This window comes from Lycium barbarum, chromosome 12, assembly GCF_019175385.1.
Source record: "Lycium barbarum isolate Lr01 chromosome 12, ASM1917538v2, whole genome shotgun sequence".
Classification (NCBI taxonomy): Eukaryota; Viridiplantae; Streptophyta; class Magnoliopsida; order Solanales; family Solanaceae; genus Lycium; species Lycium barbarum.
The window spans coordinates 75,558,607-75,582,673 of NC_083348.1; the positions used below are offsets into that span (position 1 = coordinate 75,558,607).

At 33.7% G+C, this 24,067-nt stretch overlaps 3 protein-coding genes and 1 pseudogene across 3 annotated transcripts; all 4 read right to left on the reverse strand.

The window, feature by feature from the left end:
* Window positions 1–890: 890 nt before the first annotated feature.
* LOC132621674 (cathepsin B-like protease 3) lies at window positions 891–5,112 on the reverse strand. Its single transcript, XM_060336015.1, has 11 exons — window positions 4,958–5,112; window positions 4,206–4,259; window positions 4,034–4,114; window positions 3,761–3,917; window positions 3,650–3,654; window positions 3,466–3,540; window positions 3,258–3,383; window positions 2,907–3,125; window positions 1,770–1,883; window positions 1,639–1,674; window positions 891–1,303 (listed from the first exon to the last, which is right to left on the reverse strand). Exons 1-11 carry the CDS (start codon window positions 5,024–5,026, stop codon window positions 1,169–1,171), a joined length of 1,071 nt encoding a protein of 356 aa, XP_060191998.1. The 5' UTR covers window positions 5,027–5,112; the 3' UTR covers window positions 891–1,168.
* Window positions 5,113–6,463: 1,351 nt separating this feature from the next.
* Window positions 6,464–9,538, reverse strand: LOC132621154 (cathepsin B-like protease 2). The gene is made up of 10 exons (XM_060335312.1): window positions 9,332–9,538; window positions 9,168–9,227; window positions 8,981–9,061; window positions 8,248–8,404; window positions 8,058–8,137; window positions 7,777–7,902; window positions 7,450–7,668; window positions 7,191–7,304; window positions 7,055–7,090; window positions 6,464–6,753 (listed from the first exon to the last, which is right to left on the reverse strand). The coding sequence occupies exons 1-10, from the start codon at window positions 9,398–9,400 to the stop codon at window positions 6,625–6,627; spliced, it is 1,071 nt and encodes a 356-aa protein (XP_060191295.1). The 5' UTR covers window positions 9,401–9,538; the 3' UTR covers window positions 6,464–6,624.
* Window positions 9,539–12,766: 3,228 nt separating this feature from the next.
* On the reverse strand, window positions 12,767–16,557 carry LOC132621157 (cathepsin B-like protease 2). The gene is made up of 11 exons (XM_060335314.1): window positions 16,198–16,557; window positions 15,177–15,230; window positions 15,002–15,082; window positions 14,649–14,805; window positions 14,534–14,538; window positions 14,383–14,457; window positions 14,090–14,215; window positions 13,787–14,005; window positions 13,490–13,603; window positions 13,360–13,395; window positions 12,767–13,052 (listed from the first exon to the last, which is right to left on the reverse strand). Exons 1-11 carry the CDS (start codon window positions 16,264–16,266, stop codon window positions 12,924–12,926), a joined length of 1,065 nt encoding a protein of 354 aa, XP_060191297.1. The 5' UTR covers window positions 16,267–16,557; the 3' UTR covers window positions 12,767–12,923.
* Window positions 16,558–18,442: 1,885 nt separating this feature from the next.
* On the reverse strand, window positions 18,443–23,933 carry LOC132624454 (cathepsin B-like protease 3; annotated as a pseudogene).
* Window positions 23,934–24,067: the final 134 nt, after the last annotated feature.

Genomic DNA, 24,067 nt, shown 5'->3' on the forward strand with positions numbered 1-24,067 from the left:
AAGAAAAAAGAAAATTTTCAAAAAGATTTTTTTTAAACAAACTTGCCATTAATGGAGTCTTTAGAAAGCTTGAAGGTTTAAAATGGGTTAATTGATTTGATGAAAATTTTAAGAAATTAATGTTGGATTCTCTTTGAGTCTTCGTGGGGAATCTTTAGCTAAAGTTATAACAAATTTGGAGGAGTTTCTCTTGAAAAATTGGATTAAAATTGTGGTTGTAACAAGAACAACATGAACATGGTGAAGAACTCCGAGAACAACTATCCATTTCAGAATTTTCAATGCGTCTAGTTTTTCTTTTTCTTTTTGTTAATAATGTGTCTTTTTCTGATTTGGTGTAAATCAAATTTTTTTCTTTTCTTTTTGAGAGTATTACTTTTAATTTGTTATTAAATATTTTTAAATAGTTTTTTTAATTTAAAAAAGGACACATGTCCTCATCTTATTCGTCATTTGCCACTTCAACAGCACACACTTTGTAAATTTGACTGATCAGCAAAAAATATCTGAATGGCACAGCCAGACCCTACCTGAGGTGTCTAAATGAAAAAAAATTCAGTTGAGTTGTTCAAGTAAAAGAACCAACCGGTGTCTATCGATGGGTTTGGCCTAATGAATACTGTAGTTTTACTGCCACTAGTTCTAAGATCTCAAAATTATATTTAAATGTAAATAATATCTCAGCTCTTATATATCTTTGTGAATTTTTCAAGTAAACTGAAAGATAATGCAAACATGATTCCATGTAAAATAAAAGCAACAAAAAGTTTTTATTTGCTTTAAAGACGATACTAAGATATCGCAATTCGAATCGCAATGTCAAAGAGATTTTCCAATTTCTATACATATCACAAGGATTATTAACTTAAGATAGGGATATCAAGCGCAAGTTTGATCACAACAGCAACAAGAAGGTACAATCCATTAATAAAGTTTAGTACAATGCATAATAATGTTACAACATTGCCAAGCTTGACAGAGTACTTCTGAAGAAATACATAACAGATATAGAAAACACTTCCATTGATAATTAAGACAGTGGAACAATTGCAGATTACAGATGCTGCAGACAAATTAGGAGGGGAAGAATATGAAGCTTAAAATGTTATTATTCCCCAAATCTTCAGAAACTTAAATCCTATTTAGTGTTTAGTTGAAGAATTAGCATTCACATTGAGGCGTCGAGGAAAGCATCAGACACATCAAGTTCCACGTTCAGGTTTCTGGCTGAAGGCAATCCCCCAACCACTTCTTCTTCAATGCCACACTCGTTTGTTCCTCTTCTGATCTTAAAGTAGCCATCCTGCAATGAAGACAAATCTACATTTGAGAAGAACCTTATAAAGATGTACACGCTGCTCAATTAACACATCTTCAAGAAGTAGCAATTCACCGCCCCCCCAATCCAAACCAAAAACCCCAATAGGAGGAGCTCCAAATCCCCAAAGAAAGAAGCAATTACTCATTAATGCACATGTACAAAGTATTAGGAACGTGTAGTGAACACTATGAGTGAAGTGTGAAAAATCAGATTTAGAAAGGGAAAAAAGCTACGGTCTATCAACTTTTAGTCATTTTCCCGGATGAAGGAATTCTTCTCACTCAAGTGAAAGAAAAAGGATTAGATTGAAGACATACATCACCCCAGCCTCTGTTCCATTGATTGGCAAGAAGCTGCAAAGCCAAAAAAAAAAAAAAAATGATCAAGCTTAGAAAGGACAGAATGATTTTGAAGATCTTAATGGCACAATTTGAAGATGTAAACAAACCCAATAGTCCTCCCCATCCTCAGAGGTTCCCCATCCAATGAGCTTAACAGCATGGCCTCCCATTACATCACCAGTTACGTGCTTGTAAACTCCAGACTTGTAGTGAGCGAAATCCTGTGCTTGAGAAACAGTTTTGTCATTCAGTACAGGAAGGGCACAGGTAAAAATAGGAGGTAATAACAGATAGAATAAAGAAAACAACCCAAGTCAGCGAATCCTAATTTCACCAGAATACACTAAGGACACCATGCTGAGGCAAATAAAAGAAATGTACCTATTGACAAACAGTACATTTATGCACAAATATCCCAGACTAGGATATTAGCACATTTACAATGACCTGTAGATATTACTCCTCGTACAATTAAACATATCATTGGACTTTCCAACCGGTACTTCTTCATTTTCATGGACATAATTATCCTGGAACACTAAACCTCTACAGATCACTAATTGGCACAATTTTTCCACAAACATGGTTGACGGTAACACTAGGAGCCTGTTTGGATTGGCTTATAAGTTGCTTATAAGCTGTTTTCAGCTTTTTTGAGTGTTTGGCTAGCCAGCTTAAAGTCATTTTGTGCTTAAAATAAGCCCAAAAAAATAATTGGGCCCGTTTGGCTTAGCTTATCTAAAGCAGCTTATAAGCTGGAAACAGCTTATAAGCTGCTTTTTTTAAGCCCATCCAAACAGGCTCTAGAATTCAGAAAGGTAGAGTTGGTGACCAACAATTATTTTGAACTGTCTAGCAGCTTATCAACAATTATTTGACAGTTGACCATAGAAAGAAAGTAGTTCTAATTATATTTTACTATTTAATTTAGCCACGCATTATCTATTGTCCTCACATATACTTTGTAAGGAAACCTCGTAAAAACTTTAAGAAAAAGGTACTTCAAATATTTAACTAAAGTTTCTCAAAGTATACTAGAGTTAGTCTGAAAGAAGCCTGCCAAGCTAACAATATTATAGGTATAGGGTATATTAAGAACAGCATGTTGATTCTTGTTTGAGATTGAGACATAGTTCTTGTTTGTTTAACAGGTTTATGCAACATCTAAATTTATATCATATAATATGAATTGTATCCCAAAATTCAGGATCGGAACTTTACTCTACTTCATCGATCATTCTTACCTCATAGACAGTGAAAGAGACCTCAACTGGTCCATTCTTGTAAACTTCTGTCATAATACTGTACGGATCGGAGCTGATAATGTATGCATTGACGCCGAAATGCTTGGACTTAGTCCAGAGTAGATTCTGTTTAACACACTTCCTCTGACACTTGGGGGTGGGATATGCAGGTTCACACCCAGGGTGGGAACATCCCTCATTATCAAAGTAAGGGTCACACTGCCAGAATATACTATATATTAGCTGAGTATAAGGATCCGCTATATCTTTTTTTGATCGGTATAAGGATCCACAATATCTGAACGATGTAATTGTTCTGAAATACAATAAGTCAAGAACAAAACCATATACCTCTTCTGTGACCACACCCTTGCGGACAAAGTATTTCCAAGCTTGTAATGGATATCCACCATCACAACCTTCCCCACAGGGAAATCCACAGCATGCTAAGATATCATTTGCTGACAAAGAGATATTCTGCCACACACATTAAAATTGAACATTAGTGATAATAGCTAGAATAGACCTTGCAAGTTTTTGCACTAAGAAATGAATTTACCAATCCATAATGAATACAGAAACGATCAGACAGTGACTCAGCAGCACCAAAAGCCCAACAAGAACCACAGTGTCCCTGAAATACTAACAATCAGATTATTAGAGTAACTGGAAAGAGCAATCAGCAAATTTAGGGGGGGGGGGGGGGGGGGGGGGGGAAACAAATAAGTGAAACTACAAGTCACCTGATCTGCGACGCGAGATAGTACCAGCGCATGACATCAAAACATGGAAATCATCAGTACCCCTCTGTAGAATTATAGCATTAAGCCAAGCACGAAAGTGAAGAAACTAACCAAGAATTCTCCCAATAGTGCTACAGTTAGGCCAAGCCACTCGTGCATCAAACTCTTGTGGTAACTTTGAAAGTTTTGGATGACTTAAAACAGGAATGCCCTTTAAATCGCCCTTTCTTGTGCGCTTAACTCCAAGAAGACGCTTAAATTGGGAAACCTGTGAATGAAGGGTGCACGTACTCATGAAATGAGTGGTGATGGAAAGGGCATTGCACAACAGAAAGTGCAACTAAGTTTGTCCTAACAAAATATACAGCTTTACAGAAATCTCACCGTTAAATTCGAGAATCGAGGGTTAAAGGCAGCTTTCCATCCAGCTTTTTCATTTTCATTAACTTGTTTAACGACTGAGTCCTGTATGACCATTCAAAAAGAGTCCATCACCTTTTAGTTAGATCAGAGTAAAACGACAGTAATATCTTCTCTATCATGAAGGAAATTGTACCTGAAGGATTGCAGATTCAGCTTTAGCTTGGGATATAGGATTTTCTGCAACAACCTGCTTGCCGTTCAAAAAACAAAAATGATCATTATGGTGCTCAACAATGGACTACACGCGGAATAACTAATCCTACGTACAGGCTTCAGTGAATATGGTACTTTAACCAACCAGGACTATGCTTTCACATTAAAACATCCACCAGCGAAATGTCAAACTTCTTAATACTCCTAAATTAAATCCATAACATCCTAGACATTGAAGATATAACCCTTGGGCCTAACTCAACCCCAAAAGTCAGCTCATTAGAGGAGGATTCTCCAAGTCCGTATAAGCAGATCACCGGTCCGCTACATGTAGAGATACATAAGCATATATTCCAGACAACATCTACACACATAAGACTATCGCCCCACCCCCCCAAAACCCCAACACACACACAAAGGGAAAACAAACAGACCCAAGCAGACCTCCTCCTCATGTATTGCAGGCAACCTAAACTGAAGCTTCAAGAAACATTTAAAAGATTTCTCTTTTAGGAGTACATCAGTTAATCAACTAACTATCATCATGATTACCAAGATTAGGCTCAAACCAAAAGGTAAAAAGAAAAAAAAAACACAACAAGTCAACAAAAAAGACATGTGGGGTTTTGGTCTGATACAATCACTTAATCCATCTATTAATCCAAAGCTATATAAACCAAACCAGCCATCCAAAAACACAAAAACATGAAGAATCAAAATCAAGAAACCAACCTGTAAAATAAAGATGGAGACAGCAACCAAAAGCAAAAGTGCAGCTAAGGACATTTGATTCATCCCCATTATTTGGAGTTCTCCAATTGTTGTTTTGGTAATGAAGGAATCCCAAAAATATATAGATATAGAAAAAGATAAATCAATTATTGGCCCCTCTTTCTTGACGTATTGAAAAAGACTATCTTTATTACTATTGATCTCCTTTAGGATATTTTGAATTAAAGAATTGGATTAAATTATACTCCTTCCATCTCAAATATTTGTCGTGCTTATAAAAATATTTATCTCAAAATATTTATCATTTTATTTATTCAAGATAAAATTGATAAAAAAAATTCCATTTTACCCTTATAAGTAGTTACATCAATGGGCTGGTTTTGTGAATTCTCGTACTAATATTTAACAAGTTTCTAATAGAGTACATATTATTCATTATTAATGGAGTAAATATTTATTGAGGAGAGAGCATGATGAAATATATAAAGAAGGTAAAATAGTCAAAATGCTATTTTTATAAATGCTTTCTTAATAGGTGTATAAATGAAAGAGAGTTGTTAAATTACCACACCAATTTGGCCACACTTCTGTAAAAATCATCATAACCTTTATTGTACAATTTTAAATTAAGATAAATTTAAAAAAAAAATATAGAAATGACATTAAGCAAGCATAAATTATTAAATTTGACCTAAATAGTTATATGAATTTACCCCATTTAGATCATTATGACTAAAATAATGTGGCAAAAAGACCTTATTCTAAATTAAAAATGCGATAAATATTTTGTGACGGGGAGTAAATATTTCTGATTCGAATGTCTGCCAAACTGACGGTGTCCATATTGAGGACCACGTGTGATTTGGTTATTGGATAAGGGAGTGTACTAAGTATGTCATTTTCAAGATGAATCAACGAGTGAGATCTCTTATCATGTTTTTTGGGTGAAATTGAAAAAGAATTCCCTCAAGTCGGAGTCCATTTTTTATATTGTTCCTTTGAAAGTGAATGAGACTATCCACTTGCTGTTTTAACATTATTGGAAGTATGGGTGGTAATTTCAATTTTTTGTTCTGTTTTGAAATAAAATATAGAAAAGATAATGTAGTGGATCTAGTAAATATACTGTAATGAATAAAGTTTCACGGTTCGTCCTGCAAATGGGCTGGTCTTTCAGTTTTATCCTTTGAAATCGAGCTTACGTCTAACGGGCATAAATTCTTTAAATAAATTGATCGGACATAACTTGTGAATATTATGATGTAAAAAATATAAATTTATATTCATTAAAAGTTATTTGGCTCGGTGGACAAAAATTAAAGACCAGGACAAAATTGGGACAAAGTGCAAATATGACCCATGCAACTTGTGTGAACAACCCTGATGGGATGGCAAGGCAATTGGCGCAGGCGTGCCCACTGTTTCAGTTAGTAGCCTAGTCCCCAAACTTTATTGTTAGCAGTAACAAATAAAATTATTCTCAAGTCATAAAGTTGAAAACCGAAATGAATAACATAAATGAAACAGGATTATTATTTATGAATGATACACATAAAATCGACGAGATAAATTATTATGCAAGTACATATATAAGTTTTTCTCGTCCCCAGTAGTATCATATTATTTATGTAGTGTCCTGTTGAAGAAATACTAGTACTCGTAGCATTTCATATTGAGGCATCAAGGAAAGCATCATCAAGTTCCACTTTCAGATTTCTTGGTGAAGGCAACCCTGCCACCACATTTTGTTCAATGCCACACTCATTTGTTCCTCTTCTGATCTTGAAGAATCCGTCCTGTCATGTCATCATGGAGAGATATACATTATATTCATCATTTGGAGAAGAAGCTTTATACAAATAGAATTTAACTTCACAATGTGTGACTTGTTTAAGCAATCATATTAAGGTGACATATGACAACATTCTATAATTATTTTAATTTAGTATAAATGCAGTAATAACCCGGTTAAAAAACGTCGACTGATTTTGCAAAACATTATTTACACTGTCAGTATAGTTAGCGCATCTACTACAACAAGTTCGCATGTCCATGTTCAAGGAATATGAAAGCAAAGGGAGAAAATAGAGGACATACATCACCCCATTCTGTGTTCCAAGAATTAGCAATGAGCTGCAAGAAGACATAAAGAATTAAGGTGATTAAATTTTGACAAAGTGATATGATTCTTTTAAATACAAGATAGAAAACCACAGCTTGAACATATACATACCCAATAGTTCTGTCCTTGCTCACTAGTTCCCCATCCAATAACCTTAACAGCATGGCCTGCCAAACGTTTCCCTGTTACATGCTTGTAAACTCCTGACTTGTAGTGAGCAAAATCCTGTGATCAACGAAAAAGTTTTAAATCATTGAATACAGGTAAGCATTGCTAAGAAAAAACAATCAGTTCTAATCAAAGTAAACAATTAATGTTCTAATGATGACATAACTTAGAATACTGAAACTTTACACTTTTTGTTAATTACCTGGTACACAGTAAAAGAGACCTCAACTGGTCCATTTTTGTATATTTCCGCCATGATATTGCGGATATTACGGTTGATCCTGTATGCATTGACACCATAATGCTTTGATTTCCCCCATAACAGGTTCTCCTTGACACACTTCCTATTACACTTTGGGGTGCGATATACCGGTGAACAACCAGGGTGGGGACATCCAATACTATCAAAGTAAGGATCACACTGCCAGCATAAACTTTTAATTTGTTAGCCATTGATCATAAAAAGCTACACTACATTACACTACTCTAGATGTAATTTCACTGAGGTGATAACAAGTCACCATTTTACCTCTTCCGTGACCACTCCCACACGTTTAAAGTATTTCCATGCTGCTAGAGGATTTCCGCCATTGCAACCTTTCCCGCATAAAAAGCCACAGCACGCTAAGAGATCATTTACAGACAGAGAGACACTCTGCATTACACATTAAAAGTTGACATCAGTGACCATACTGTAGTGAGATTTCATAAATGTTCTGTGCTAAGATGAGGTGGTGGTTACACGTTTGGCCCATCAGAAAGAATCAGGCTTGTGCAAGCTAGGCAGTCACAACGTTCAACAGAATTTACCTTGTTTAAATGGATACAGAAACGATCAGACAGCGCCTCAACAGCACCAAAAGCCCAACAAGAACCGCAATGTCCCTGATCTGTGATTCAAATTTGTCCCGATGATTGATGTGCAAAGATGGAAAATATTAGCATCTTCTATTATAAAATTATAACTTAAAGGACCAAGCAAGAAAGTGAAGTAACTGACCCAGAATTTTTCCAATTGTGCTGCATTGAGGCCACGCCTTTCGTGCGTCAAATTCCTTGGGTAACTCCATAAGGTTTGGATGAGTTACAACAGGAATTCCCTCCAAATCACCTTCTCTTGCAGGCAGAACTCCAAGTAGGCGCTTAAATTGGGAAACCTGTGACGACCAAATTATACAACAACAACAACAACAACAACAACAACAAACCCAGTATAATCCCACTATGTGGGGTCTGGGGAGGGTAGAGTGTACGCAGACCTAACCCCCACCTTGAAAGGTAGGGCGGCTGTTTCCGAAAGACCCTCGGCTCAAGAGAGGAGAGAAAGAAAGACAAGACAAGACAAAAAGTTAGATATGATCAAGCGTATTGAAAACAATATGAAAGCAAGGAATAACAAAACAAGAAAGTCATGGTAAAAGGAGAATTAACTGCTATAAATAACTATGAAAATGAAAACAATGAAGGTAAATAAGCCATTATTAACGACCAAATTATATGGACATAATTATAAATGCATGTTTTGGGTGTATAGCTGCAAAATTGAATTGGGAAGTATGAGACATCCCACTAAAAGAAAAAGCAAATGTACGTCATTGGTTTACAAGTTGCTTTATTTTCAAGATTACTGATCCACTTATCTTTTAGGTGGCATTATAGTGTAAAAGCTCTTTTACACTTTTAGACATTTAGAAGTTAAATTCTTTAGGTACTATATGATATGATGGCCTCACCGTGAAATTCGATAGTTGAGGGTTGAATGCAGCTTCCCATCCAGCTTCGGCATTCTCATTGACAGTTTTGACGATCGAGTCCTACATTATATTATCATCCAAAAATTAAGGAATCTCATTTTTAAAACTAGACCTTAGCACAATGACAATAACATTATCTTGTTGAATCATGAAGAGAAGATCATACTTGTAGGATTAGTGCAGAGTCATCAAGTTTAGCTTCAGATATTGGCTTCTCTGCAGCAACCTGCTTTCAAAAAGAACACATGCAGCAATTCTTTATATTCACCAATACCAAAAAGGGTAATCCAAATAATCAATATAAACTAAACCATCAGCTATATAACAGACCTGTAAGACAAGGATAAACAAAGCACCAAAAAGCAAAGGACTTGCTAAAGATTTGAAAGTCATGGCCATCTTAATTAGCTTCTCTTTTAGCTTTCAAATTTTGGTGTGGAAATGGAGGAATTTCAAAGGTATATATAGATAGAGGAATACAAGAATAGGAGATTAACAATCAATTTTTAAACACAACGTGATGGCTACTGGTGGTTTTTTTATAGTAAGATATTTTTGGATACTCTTTGATTAAAGAATTTGATCAAGTTAGTCAGGTAAGATATTTTTGGATACTCTTTGATTAAAGAATTTGATCAAGTTAGTCACGTTTTATATTTCCCAAAAGTCTAGTCCATATTGGAATGGTAGGTATTCTAGTTGACTATTTTATAAGCAATACTGAATTCTCTCTCTCGTCCCTTATGATTTATGAGTTATCACATAGCCAGAAATTTTAATAAGGAGATTTCAAGAAATAATACACTAATTTTATTTATTTAAATATAGTGTACATAATTTTTATTTATTTATATATATAGGACAATTTTTCAGGGAAGAAGATTCGTTTAGATCAGTTGGCCATACATAGCTCCGCCAATTTTGGTCCACATCAATTTTTAAGTCTCCATGTGAGATTGCTTGAGGAAATAATTAATCATAGGGATGTGAGTTACATGTGCACAACAGTTAATGTTGCCCTTAATAGAAGTTAATGTCTCTTAGCCTCCGTTAATCATTGGATTAAAATGAATATTTAATTTAACTGAAAGCCAAACGTGCTTAGATAAATAATAGAGGAACTATAACTAGAATAAAATAATCACTCAAGGTAATAACACAACACTCAGCAGCCTTCTCAATCAGAGCTCGTCGTATCAGGTTTGTCTAGTGCGGTTTACATTTCCTATGTGGTTTGTGAGCTATTGCACAAGGAGCAGGTTATCCGGTGTGCACCTAAAAGATAGCGGCTATGGGTTCCCTGGAATTTCAAAAATAATAATTCAAAACACTATTAGTTGTAAAAGCAAATGGATATCACGTTTTAGCTGCGGCCTGCGGATTTCCCCAGAATTTCAAAAAAATAATTCAAAACACTATTTTTTATAAAAGCAAATGGATATCACGGTAAAAATCAACATTATCTCCCAAAATTGACTTAGAAATCAAAGCCTCCCCCATTTTTTCTTTGTATAATTATTAGTTCATCTTTTAATTAGTGATTCAGTACATCCATCTTTAAAAAAAAAAAAAAAAAAAAAAAAAAAAGAAGAAGAAGATCTTGACTATTTTGAAATTGAATCTCTATATATTAAAAAAAAAAAAAAAAAACCGTTAAGGTCATAAAATGCAGTAACAGGCAGGATAAACAATTTGAGAAAGTGAATGAAATGTAAAACTAAATGATATTTAACCCAAAACATATGTGAAAATTGGACAGATATTCTATTCTGAAAGTATAAATTATTCCAATTATATTATTCAAGTCAATCAATAACGTGAAATTCTAAGGAATAACATGTTAGCTTATTTGTAATTGTGAGATGTGACAGAAGACTTAGTATTGTACTAATATTATAGAATTCGATTAAGTCAGTTTCATCCTTCCCAAAGCCAGTTATATACAAAAATTCAAACTATTTTTTGTTAATGATTTTCTTTTTGAGAAATTCACCCAGCTCTGCAAAGTAAGAGGTGTTTTCACTAAATTACCTTAATAAAATAGTGTCTATTTAATATGATTTTCTCGGTTGTGCAACACTTATTTAAATTAAGGTAAATTTATAAAAAATAATCAGCATCTTCTTGATTATGTAAAAACAAATTATTTAATTTGCACTAAATATAAAAGCTAAAAGTGCCATATTAAATTATCTGGGGGAATAGCTTTGAGAATTTGTCAAATTGATAGTTTGTTTGGTCAAACTTCTAAAATCAGCTTATTTTAAAAAGTGATTTTAAAAAAAAAATACTTTTGTCGAAAAGCAATTTGGACTTTCAAAAACTTGGCGAAACAGGCTATCTCCAAAAGTGAACCATGACAAGTTGATAACTAATTTGGGATGGATATATATATATATATATATATATATGAAAAAAAAAAAACTATTACAAAATCTTAAAGAATTGCAAAAACAAAATGATTGATTCTTTTTTTTGGGGGGGGGAATCTCCAGGAAAATCTGCAGCCGCTACTCTTCGAGTGCACACTGAATAACTTGCTCACTGTGCAATAGCTTGCAACAAATTGATTGATTCTTAAAAAGTCAAATGTTTAACCAAACTAAAGTGACATGAATATTTAATAAGTTGAGATTAATTACAACTTTGTGGAGTTGATGTATTTGTTTATTTTAGATTCAATATATTTAAATGATTCATTTGTTTACTCTTAATGAAAGTCTGAAAAACAATTCTTCACTTTTTTGTCATAAAGTATGTTTATTTTAGTTTGAATCTTAAACATCCAAATCTTGATCATTAAGTACGTCTATTTTTTTGTCTGCAAGCACTTAATGAGTTCAAATAGATTTGAGTTAGTAAGATCTATAAAAAGACTTTATATTATTTAAATGTTATTCATTCAAAAAAAATCGCAGAAAAAACATTTCACCACTAATTGATCCATCTTCATTGCTATCCACCATTGTAATTGCCACTACCTAACATCAGCACCACTACCATCATTTTCTATCACCGGTTAGCACCCAGAACCACCATCTTTGCCATCACCACCACCAACCACCATATACATTTAGTTTTTTATAATATATTGATGTGGTACTAGATTAGTTAATATTGAAAAATAAACAGTTTTAATTATGAAATATTCAAGTTTAAATATTCATATGTACATTAAGACATCATAATCTTAATATTCAAATATCTATTTAGATTCATACTGCATATTTTTCTAATAAACGGGTCCAAGAGTCTTCTGAGTTGTGTAGGAGATTTGAGTATCCGTAAAAATGTAATACAACTTCTAGTTTTAGATGTCTATATTATGTAATGTTGGATTGATATGAAAGTACACCGAGTGATATGAATGCACGCATTCATACAATCAACCACAACTAGCTTGAAATTGTCTATTAAAAAATCTTTTGTATAAAAATTTCAAATATGCACCTTTCGAAACTCGAAACTCCTAAACGAGAAATAATCCGAAATACTTGAGAAGGTAGAGAATATTTCACATTTTGTACACATAAGAAACGTTTATTCTTTTTTAAAAATCTTGTAAAATTAGTAGAAATTACCATTTGTATAATTTATGTTTTTTCTAACCTTGCACCAAAGTTGTTATAGAAAATTGTGTAACTTGTGTGAACAACTCGGATGGGATGGCATGGCAATTGGCAGCCATGCTCACTGTTTCAGCTCGTAGCCTAGTCCCCAACCTTAGTTATTAGTAACAAATAAAATTATTCTTAAGTCATAAAATTGAAAACTGAAAAGTGACTATTGCAACAAGTATTAATTATGAATTATTATACAGATTAAATCGACGAGATAAATATGCAAGTTCATAAGTTTTTCTCGTCCCCGCATCATATATTACTGCTAGTATTATGTAGTGTCTAGTTGAAGAAATAGCATTTTACATTGAGGCATCAAGGAAAGCATCATCAAGTTCCACATTCAAATTTCTTGCTGAAGGCAATCCTGCCACCACATTATGTTCAATGCCACATTCATTTGTTCCTCTTCTAATCTTGAAGTAACCATCCTGTCATCATGGAAAGATATACATTCACATTTAGAGAAGAAGCTTATAAAAATAGAATTCAATTTATGTGCACGGATAATGTACAATTTGTTTAAGCAATCAGGTTAAAATGACATACAACAACATATAACTGTCTATAGTAATCTTTAACTATCAGTGTTACCTATATACGATGTCAGTATATATAAGTTAAATTCGTACAGATATAGGTCAGTTTAAGTCTTCAACAAGAAGTTAGGATGTCAATGGTTAAGGACTTTTTGTTCATATAAATGGTGAGAGCATAGGGAGAAAATCAAGGACATACATCACCCCAGCCTCTATTCCAAGAATTAGCAATGAGCTGCAAGAAGAAATAAAAAGGTGATCAAATTCTGTCAAAATGATATGATTTTAAATAGAAAATAAAAGACCATAAATTGAACATATTGACATACCCAATAGTCCTCTCCTTGCTCACTAGTTCCCCATCCGATAAGCTTAACAGCATGGCCTCCCATACTTTGCCCAGTTACATGCTTGTAAACTCCTGCCTTATAGTGAGCAAAGTCCTGTAATCGACAAAAAGGGTTTTAAGTCATCTAGCACCAGAAAGCGTTGCTAATAAAAAGAGACAATAACAGCTATTTGCAAACTGTTATTAAGGTTACCAGGTCAGACCATGTCTTGTATGAAAACTGTTCTCACATAATTAACAAATACTAGAACTTTACACTCTTCCTTCTCCTTGTTACCTGGTATACAGTAAAAGAGACCTCGACCGGTCCATTCTTGTATATTTCTGCCATGATACTTTGAGGATCATGGCTGACCCTGTATGCATTGACACTATAATGTTTTGATTTCCTCCATAGTAGATTCTCCTTGACACACTTCCTATGACACTTTGGGGTGGGATATGCAGGTTCACAACCAGGGTGGGAACATCCCTCATTATCAAAGTAAGGATCACACTGCCAGAATAAACTTAATTTGTTAGCGATTGATCATAAAGAGCCACATTACTCTAGACGTTTTTACAATAAGTCATCATTTACCTCTTCTGTGACCACTCCCCTACGTTTAAAGTATCGCCATGCTGATATAGGATATCCACCATTACAACCACTCCCGCATAAGAAGCCACAGCATGCTAAGACATCATTTACAGACAGAGAGATACTCTGCATTACACATCAAAAGTTAACGTCAGTAACCATAACTACAGTAAAAATTCACAAGCGTTTTGCGCTAAGATGAGGTGGTGGTCACTTGCTAAGATATAAGTAAATAAAAGTATGTCATTTCAAACAGTTTAAGTTAGGCAGTCACATGGTTCGACAGAATTTACCAAGTTATAATGGATACAGAAACGATCAGATAGCGACTCAACAGCACCAAAAGCCCAACAAGAACCGCAATGTCCCTGAAATATATAGGATTAGACCACTAGAGAGAACCTGGAATGTGCCATTTAGTGCGTATAATGGAAAGATATTCACCTGATCTGTGATGCAAATTTGTCCCGGTGATTGATGTGCAAAGATGGAAAGCATTAGCATCACTATAATAGAATTATATCTCGAAAAGACCGAGCAAGAAAGTGAAGTAACTAACCCAGAATTCTTCCAATTGTGCTACATTGAGACCATGCCTTTCGTGCATCAAACTCTTTTGGTAACTCCTTAAGTTTTGGATGAGTTACAACAGGAATTCCCTCCAAATCACCTTCTCTTGCAGGCTTAACTCCAAGAAGACGCTTAAATTGGGAGACCTGTGACAACCAAATATTGACATAATTATAAATTCATATTTTCCGTGTATATAAACTTGAATTATTTTCAAGGTTACTGATCCTACTTTTATAGAAAGTTATTGGTAGTTATCTTTTAGGTGGCATGATAGTGTAAAAGTTCTTTTACACTGTCCGTGTTTAGAAGCTAAATTCTTTAGCTATATGATGGTCTCACCGTGAAATTCGATAATTGAGGGTTGAATGCAGCTTTCCATCCAGCTTTGGGGTTCTCATTGACATGTTTGACGATCGAGTCCTGCATTATCATTCAAAAATTGAGTCTCAGTTTAAAAATTGACCTGAGCACAATGACAATAACATCTTCTTGAATCCTGAACAGAAGAGCATACTTGAAGGATTGCAGATTCAACTTTAGCTTCAGATATTGGCTTCTCTGCAGCAACCTGCTTTCCATAAGAACGCAGTAATTCTATTCATCAATAGATAACTTAAAAGCTTTTAGAAAACAGAGTTGCAACTCAAGAACAAAGGTATGACGCTGTGACAAACGAAGAACTAAAGGGCTTCACTCTAATCAAGATGAGCCACTTATACAATTCATATTGTCAACATCATAATACTCAGCCTGGATTTGTTTTTTTGAAAGACATATGTAGCAAATACATCATATGCTTAAAGCACTATAACATGGAAAAATATGATGAATCATAGAAGCAGAAGTTGTGACTAGTTCACTACTCCATTTCTCTTCTTCTCCCCCCTTTCTGTATTTCTCTATGAAGCAATACTTTCTCTCATGTAGACTCATGTATATATACAGGCAAAGAATTTATGTATATATATTATATCTTGAATCCCCTTGACTTCTTTATATGTTTATTTCGTTATACTTGATTCCCCTCAGTGAATATTTTAGCCCGCCACTGTATATAAAGAACCATGTAAGTTAGCTAATTCATAAGTATGTCGCATCAAACCATATACTGACAGGGGCAGAACCAGTTATGGTTAGGTAGAACCCGATAGCTTAGGCTCAAACCTTATATTTGTACTGGAAAAATTCAATTTAATATGTATAAATAATATATCTAGAACTCAATAAATAAAAAGAATTATGATTCAAAACCCATAACTAAAATTCCTAGCTCCGCCTATGTTAATACTGAAGCTGCAGAAACATGTCTATACTTCTCTTTTTCTATTAGGTAATCATTAAAATTCAAGATTTCAAGTCAACGCTGAACTAAAGCACATGAATCCAAAACAACCATGTAATCATCAAAAGCTATATAAACTAAACCATCAGCTAAATCCATCTAAACAAGATCATCAATTCAATAGCCAAGAACTAGCCACAAAAGATCATTATAAAAAATACTAAAGACAGGTTCAAAGAATCAAGAAACAAACCTGTAAGATAAGGATAAAGAAAGCACCCAAAAACAAACGAGTTGTTAAAGACTTCAAAGTCATGGCCATTTTAGCTTCTTTTTGAGCTTTCCAATTGTGGTGTTGAAATGGAGGAATCTTAAAGGTATATATAGTCTATAGATAGAGAAAAAGAAGAAAAGGAGAGTAACAATCAATTTGATTGGCCCATTCTATGACTTATAAAAATGATGGCCTTATCAAACAGAAGATGATGGCTACTGCCTACTGGCGGTTTTATAAGATATTTTTGGATGAAAGAATTTGATCAAGTTATACTGTTTCACCTTTCCCAAAAGTCCAGTTCAAGTTGGAGTGTTAGGTATTCTAGTTAAGATTATTTTACAAGCAATACTGAATCCCCTCTCTCTCTTTCTTCCATAATGGCAGTGCCAAAATTTTTAATAAGGAGATTAATAGATTAATACAGCTAAAAGTTTTTTTTTTTTGGTATAAAACAAATATAACAGGTTATATATACATAATTCTTTTCATTTATGCATACAGGACAATTTTTTGGTGAAAAAAATTCATTTGGACCCCTTCGCTATACATAGCTCCACTAATTTTGGTCGCACACGGACCTTACATGTGTATCGTAGTCGATATTGCCCTTAAATAGGAACTAAAACTAGAATAAGATAATAAGTCAAGGGTAAAAATTAAAGACAATTTTAGTAAAAAGTAAATAGATAATTATCATTAGTAAAAATCAACATAGCTCCCAAAATTGACTTAGAAATTGAAGCCACCCCGATCTTTGATGGTATGCCCCGATTTTTTATTTTTATAAAGCTATTAGTTTATCTTTTAATTAGTGATTCAGTAAACCTTTCTTAAAAAAAAAAAAAACTTCTTGACTATTTTGAAAATTGAACTTCTATATATTAAAGAATTTTAATTTTTGTTTCGTTAAGGTCATAAAATGCTGTAACAAGCTGGATAAACAATTTGATAAAGTGAATGAAATGTAAAAATAAATGATATTTAACCCAAAACATATTTGAAAAGTGGATTTCTAGAAGTATGAATTATTCCAACTATTATTCAACTCAATCAATATCGTGAAATTCTAAGGGATAACATCAGTTTTGCTTATCTGTAATTGTGAGATGTGACAGAAGACGTAGTATTATGCTAACATTATAGAATTTGATTAAGTCACGTTTCATCCTTTCCAAATTCAGTGATTTACAAATATTCAAACTATTTTCTTTTTGTTTCCCTTGGTGTGTAGACAGTGTAGTGGATAGGTGAGTCAGGTGTACAATTTTCCTTCACAAATAAGTCCCGCTATGGCAAAGGGAATTACTCTCTCTCCCAAATTAGTTGTCATATTTCACCTCTCGAAAGTTAAATCATATAAATTTTGATTCATATTTTAATATGTGTTTCATCAAATTAACATTAGAAATGTTGCAACTTGTATTACTTCATATAATTTTTAAAAACCTATTTTAAATTCGTAAAAATTGAGTTAATTTAATCTAATTTAATTTAAAAAATTTGTTGAATTAATTCTCAAAAAAGGAAAAATGACCGCTCCTTTAGGAGAGAGGAGGTATAAAACAACATATGCCCTTACTTTTCATCTCTTTTCCACTAATAATGTTTTTATCTTTTTCTCTCTCCTTTTTTTGGTACATTAGAAAAAGTTAAATAGACATGTTAATTTCATATGCCCTTACTTTTCATCTCTTTTCCACTAATAATGTTTTTATCTTTTTCTCTCTCCTTTTTTTGGTACATTAGAAAAAGTTAAATAGACATGTTAATTTCATATGCCCTTACTTTTCATCTCTTTTCCACTAATAATGTTTTTATCTTTTTCTCTCTCCTTTTTTTGGTACATTAGAAAAAGTTAAATAGACATGTTAATTTCATAAGCTACCCAATAAACTTCATTTTTTTGAGCGCATCTTCACAGAATAACAAATCTTCATGGTGGTTGTTTTATTAATACTATGAAGGCCAGTTTATTCTTCTCTCTTTTATATTTTGGTGAGCAGAAATAACTTTTGAAGTTTATAGAACGTGACCACCTTTTATCTAATTTAACAAAACACTAACAACAGAAACAATAAAAGAGTTAAAATCTTTCTGTAAAACCTTGGTGATCTTTTTTATCGGCTGTCCCCGAAGGGACACTTGTGCTTTTTATGTTTCCGACTCGGTGTTAGATATCTGCATTGGAGCCCGACTAAATTCGAATTCGGGCTACACTTAGACGGGTAATCCATAGTGGAAATTTAGAAACGTACAGCCAATTAAATCCATGAGATGAAGATGTATTTTACAATAATTTTGGTTCCCCAGTTTCATAGACTTTGGTAGTATTATGTAGTGTCTAGTTGAAGAAGTAGCATTTTACATTGAGGCTTCAAGGAAAGAATCATCAAGTTCCACATTCAGATTTCTTGCTGAAGGCAATCCTGCAACCACATTAAATTCAATGCCACACTCATTTGTTCCTCTTCTGATCTTGAAGTAACCATCCTGCCATACACAAATATACATACACTCAGACAAGAAGCTTATAGAGATATTAAAACTCTTGCTCATATAAAGTGGTGAAAGTACATATGGTATAAATCGAAGGACATACATCACCCCAGCCTCTGTTCCAAGAATTCACAATAAGCTGCAGAAAATAAAAAAAGAAGGTGATTAACTGCTGATAAGTTAACATAGTCTTAAATAGATTATAGTTACAACATACCCAATAGTTCTCTCCTTGCTCACTAGTTCCCCATCCGATGAGCTTAGCAGCATGGCCTCCGATATAATTCCCTGTTACGTGCTTGTAAACTCCCGATTTGTAGTGAGCAAAATCCTGTGATCGACGAAAATTTTCAAGTCATCGAGTAAAGGGAACCCTAGCTAAGGAAAAGAGAAAATAATGGATATAACCAATTCCAACAAATCCTTATTCTAGGAGGGGAAAATATTGACCCTTACATCACCAAGCAACTATGTTATTATTTTGTGCTAAGAGATAGGTGTTGTACTTTAAAGTATTTTGCCAGTAAATCCCACACAAGTTTCACAGAATAGATACTTATCCTTCTTACCTCGTAAACATTAAAAGCAACCTCAACTGGTCCATTCTTGTAAACTTCAGCCATGATACTGTATGGATCCCAGCTGAGTCCATATGCATCGACACCGAAATGCTTGGATTTACTCCACAGTAGATTCTCTTTAACACACTTCCTATGACACTGTGGGGTGGGATATGTAGGTTCGCAACCCGGGTGAGAACATCCAATATTATCGAAGTAAGGGTCACACTGCAAGAACGAGTTATTATTAACTTATGAGTCGTTGAGCATATCTCTCTGAGGTGATTCTACGTCGAGAAGAATATTATTTACCTTCTCTGTGACCACGCCCTTGCGGACAAAGTATCGCCATGCTGATATGGGAGATCCACCATTACAGCCATCCCCACATAAAAAGCCACAGCATGCTAATACATCATTTACGGATAGAGATATATTCTACATCACACATCCAAAGTAAATCATCAACAACCATGGTTGAAATGAGACAAAAACAAGTGTTTCTTCGATTAACATGAACTGACCAAGCCCTAATGAATACAGAAACGATCAGAAAGCGATTCAACAGCACCAAAAGCCCAACAAGAACCGCAATGTCCCTGAAATATATAGGATCAAAACCACTATAGAGCATTTGGCTTTAGAGGAAGAAGGAAAAGAGCGAGACTAGTAGCAAGAGCAGTCACCTGATCTGCAATGTAAAATATGGAAAACATCAGCATTCTTCTGATAGGAATATAGCATAAAAGGTCTAAGCAATAAGATGAAGAAACTGACCGAGAATTCTTCCAATAGTGCTACACTGAGGCCAAGCTGTTCGTGCATCAAACTCTTTTGGTAAATCCATAAGTTTTGGATGAGTTAAAATAGGGATGCTCTTGAGATCACCCTCTCTTGGGGGCTTAACTCCAAGTAAGCGCTTGAATTGGGAAACCTGTGAAAACAGGAGTGGGGAAGGATGAGATATCCCTCTATAAGGAACTATAATTGTTATTGGTTAGAAATATATAAAGATCTTACTGTGAAGTTCGAGAAACGAGGGTTGAATGCAGCTTTCCATCCAGCTTTGGAATTTTCATTAACCTCTTTGATGATTGATTCCTACATGATTATCCAAAAATCTCTCTCAGTTTTAAATTGAAAGGAACAAGGGGTATACATGGGCGGAGCCAAGTGGTGGCCAGGGTGTTCACCCGAACTCCCTTCGGCAAAAAATTACCATGTATACACAGGGTTAAAATTATTTTTTATGTATAAATAGTAGATGTTGAATCCCCTTGGCTTCTTCGTTTCTTACTTTTTATATTTTGAACCCCCTTAGTGAAAATTCTGGCTCCGCCACTGGGAGTATAACATCTTATAAGTGAATCATGAACAGAAGGGTATACCTGAAGGATTGCAGATTCACCTTTAGCTTCAGATCTTGGCTTCTCTGCAACAACCTGCTATAATTTCCATAAGAACAAATGATAGATATAGCAATTGTGTTCATCAATGAACGACATAAAATAAACTTTTTGAGAATAGGCTTGCAACTCCAGCTCCACTAAGTTACATGACCAAGAATAAAGGTCTCAATTTTTAAGCAAGATGGAAAACATTTATAATTCTTAGTATAAACCTTATAAATCCTTGTAACCTGGAAGGTTAATGTGAATATATGTTACAAAAGCATCATAGGTTTTAAAGTGGATTTACATAGGCTATCTATTTGGTTGAGCAAGCAGAACTTGTACACAGTCCACTTATTTCTTCTTCTTTTTCCCCTTTTCCTACTCCTCTACTTACCATTTTCAAGCAAATCTCACAGCAGAACACTGTTCTCACTCTAGGTTATTTTAAATAAACTTTTAATTTCCTAGTCATAATACTCCATAGCTCCTCTTCCTTATACTAACTAACAGATCTTTCTCTTTTTTCTTGTATTCATCAAACACACAGCCACAAAGTCTACAGGTGAGTAATGCAAGTGAATCTTGCCTTACAATTATTAGCTACCAGTTGGACATGAACCTTAGCTATAATCACATCTGTTCAATTAAAACAACGGCTACTAGCTATGGTAATCGATAGCATCAGAGATAACTGAATCCATGACAATAGTATTTTACAAGAGGACTAGTTTTCAACCAAAAAAATAGTACTTTAGCTCAGCATAATCCCTGAAACTGCAAAAACAAAGTCAACATGTACTCTCTTTTACACTAGTAAAAAAGAAAATCAATTAAAATTCAAGATTTCCTAAGATTTTGCTCAAGTCAAAGCTGAACTAAAGCATAACAAAGTCCAAGAAAATACATAACTAACTGTCTTTGATCTTCCTCAACAAATACCAAAAGGTTAATTCATAATTCATCAAAGCAGTGTAAGGTAAGCCAATTTGCTAAATCCATCTAAATAACATGCAAGAAACTTCGAGATGGAGACAAACCTGCAAGATTAAGATAAGGAAAGCACACAAAAGCAAGGAAGTTGCTAAGGACATCTTGGTCATCACAATTTTTACTTTTTTTTTTTTTTTTAAGCTCCAGTAGTAGTTGGAATATGGCGTAACCTCAAGAAATATAACGAGACAGTAAAAAACATGGAATGAACAAGTAGTGGCCCACTCTTTGACATATAATAACTATTGGCTATATCAAGCAGAAAAGATACAACAGTGATTGGTGAGGATTTTTAGATATATCATTTTTTTTTCTTGGATACTGTTGTTATATACTACTAGTGGAAATCCATTTAGCTAGTCTTACCATTACCTTTTCCAAGAGCCGGATTAAATTGAGATGTTAGGTATTCAAGTTGGATTATTTTGTAAGAAATAATGTTTTCTCCATGTGACATCCCTAGATTAGAACTATTTGTTGGAAAACTAATGTTGTTTATATCTCAAAAGTAAGTGTTTCTAATGTGTGATAGCTGCGGTCTAATATATAGAAATTTTATTTTGTCTTAAGTTGTTATTCTATATTAGCAAAAAAATATGCTAGCTTGTTGAATTGTTATGTATGTCCTTGATTGTTTATAATTGTAGTACCAAATTGTCTTCCAATTTAAAAAATACTAAAAGGTAAATTTGCCAATCAACTACCAATTTGATATTTGTTGAAATTTGAGGAATGATCGGGGGGATTTTGATTCTAAATGAAGGATATTACGTCTATGATGCTGCTCAATTATTACATGTTCAAAAGTTCTCTTTACTGATTTGAAAAATAATGATAGTGTCGAAAATTACGTTTTATTAAACACAGAGTGATTGATATATAAAAAAAAAAAAAAAAAAACTCTAGCATTACCTGATTGAAGTTTTATAAAGCAAAAAAGGAATAGTGTCATCATCATTGCTTTATTTAAAGGACGGAAAGCAAAACGTAAACTTGAAATGATTGAAGTGCTCCTATTATTTTAATTTCATTTGTAATGCATTAGCACTTAGCAGGTATTTCTTTCTTCTTTTTTCTTTAACTAAAAATATATTAAATTGAATGCTTTTCGACAAACATGTGACCCCTTGACCAATTGATTTATTATAGCAGAAAACTAGAAATGCAATTACCCTATGATTAATGAAGTACATTATAATTGATTATAGATTTGAGCAAAAAGAGATGATTTTAGTGGGTTTCTGAAACAATTACAAGAAAAGGACAAATTATTGGAAATTTCCAGGAAAAAAAACGAATATTGGGAAATGTGAATACATAGTACAATTTTGTTACGATTATAAACAACTTTTAATTTATTTTTTACGATCACTCATTTTTTATTTATTAGGAAAAGCAATTCAATATTAGAAATTCAAAGGAATAATTTCACATACTTATCCTGTCATGCACTAAATTATGTTAATTATACCACTATTAAATGATGAATCTCGGTAGACGCACATATACGTTGATTAACCACAACTCAGTGATAAATCTTATGCAAAATACACATGCCATGCTGTCACAACAAAACTTATGCAAAGACTACATTTATGATCGCCTTATTTTGATGCAAATAGTAGATGCAGATAATTCAATGCAGGTTATCTGTAATTTGTTTGCGAGATGTGACCGGAGATATATCGTTTATATAGCAGAATTTGACATCTTCAAGTTTATCTAGGCCAGAACTCAATCGAAATACACCTAGCTTTTAAAAAAAAAATTATTATTGTTTTTTTTTTTAAAAGAAAAGTATCATTATCCATTTTTTGTTGCTTTTATTTGCGGAGGATGCGGCAGACACGTGATTCAGATGTACAATTTTCGTTCACAAAAAAGTGTCTACGTACCATAGTAGAAACAATTAAGCAACACGTACCCTTATCTTGCTCTCTTTATCCATCGGTGATTATCTTTTTCTCTTCCGGTTGGAAGGGGTGGGTCAAACTATAATGAACATTTATTAATCTTGAATTCATGATCATGAAGGAGGAAATTATACAATAGTAGAGAATATGTGGAACTGGTAATGTCTTACGTCTATAATCTTCACATTACAACTTATTTATAGCGAAATATTCTTTTCTTGAAAAAAAAATTATACCTGTTCATAAATAGTGAATATAATGATGTTCAACTTAAAAATCCTAAATAAGAGACGTCTATGAATTTCGTCAGCATTTTGCTTACTATGTTTTTCATTTTCCCTTTGGAGTGCTTTTGCCATTTTGGTGACAAAGACTTATTTCAATTAGTGAGAGCTTGATATCCAGTGTCGAGATAATAGATAAAAATTTACTTTGTAGCACAGTAAGAATAATACATCAATATAGTTTTTTGGAATCTACGTTTGCATGATAT

Excerpts from the sequence above, each read along its gene's own strand:
- LOC132621674 (XM_060336015.1), bottom strand. The coding sequence starts at position 5,026 with ATGGGGATGAATCAAATGTCCTTAGCTGCACTTTTGCTTTTGGTTGCT. Across the intron at positions 4,260-4,957 it reads TCTCCATCTTTATTTTACAG|GTTGTTGCAGAAAATCCTAT; the intron begins GTTGGTTTCTTG and ends AACGGCAAGCAG. Across the intron at positions 4,115-4,205 it reads CTGAATCTGCAATCCTTCAG|GACTCAGTCGTTAAACAAGT; the intron begins GTACAATTTCCT and ends ATGGTCATACAG.
- LOC132621154 (XM_060335312.1), bottom strand. The coding sequence starts at position 9,400 with ATGGCCATGACTTTCAAATCTTTAGCAAGTCCTTTGCTTTTTGGTGCT. Across the intron at positions 9,062-9,167 it reads ACTCTGCACTAATCCTACAA|GACTCGATCGTCAAAACTGT; the intron begins GTATGATCTTCT and ends AATATAATGTAG. Across the intron at positions 6,754-7,054 it reads GGAACACAGAATGGGGTGAT|GACGGATTCTTCAAGATCAG; the intron begins GTATGTCCTCTA and ends ATGACATGACAG.
- LOC132621157 (XM_060335314.1), bottom strand. The coding sequence starts at position 16,266 with ATGGCCATGACTTTGAAGTCTTTAACAACTCGTTTGTTTTTGGGTGCT. Across the intron at positions 15,083-15,176 it reads TTGAATCTGCAATCCTTCAA|GACTCGATCGTCAAACATGT; the intron begins GTATGCTCTTCT and ends ATGATAATGCAG. Across the intron at positions 13,604-13,786 it reads TCTCTTTTACTGTATACCAG|GACTTTGCTCACTATAAGGC; the intron begins GTAACAAGGAGA and ends TGTCGATTACAG.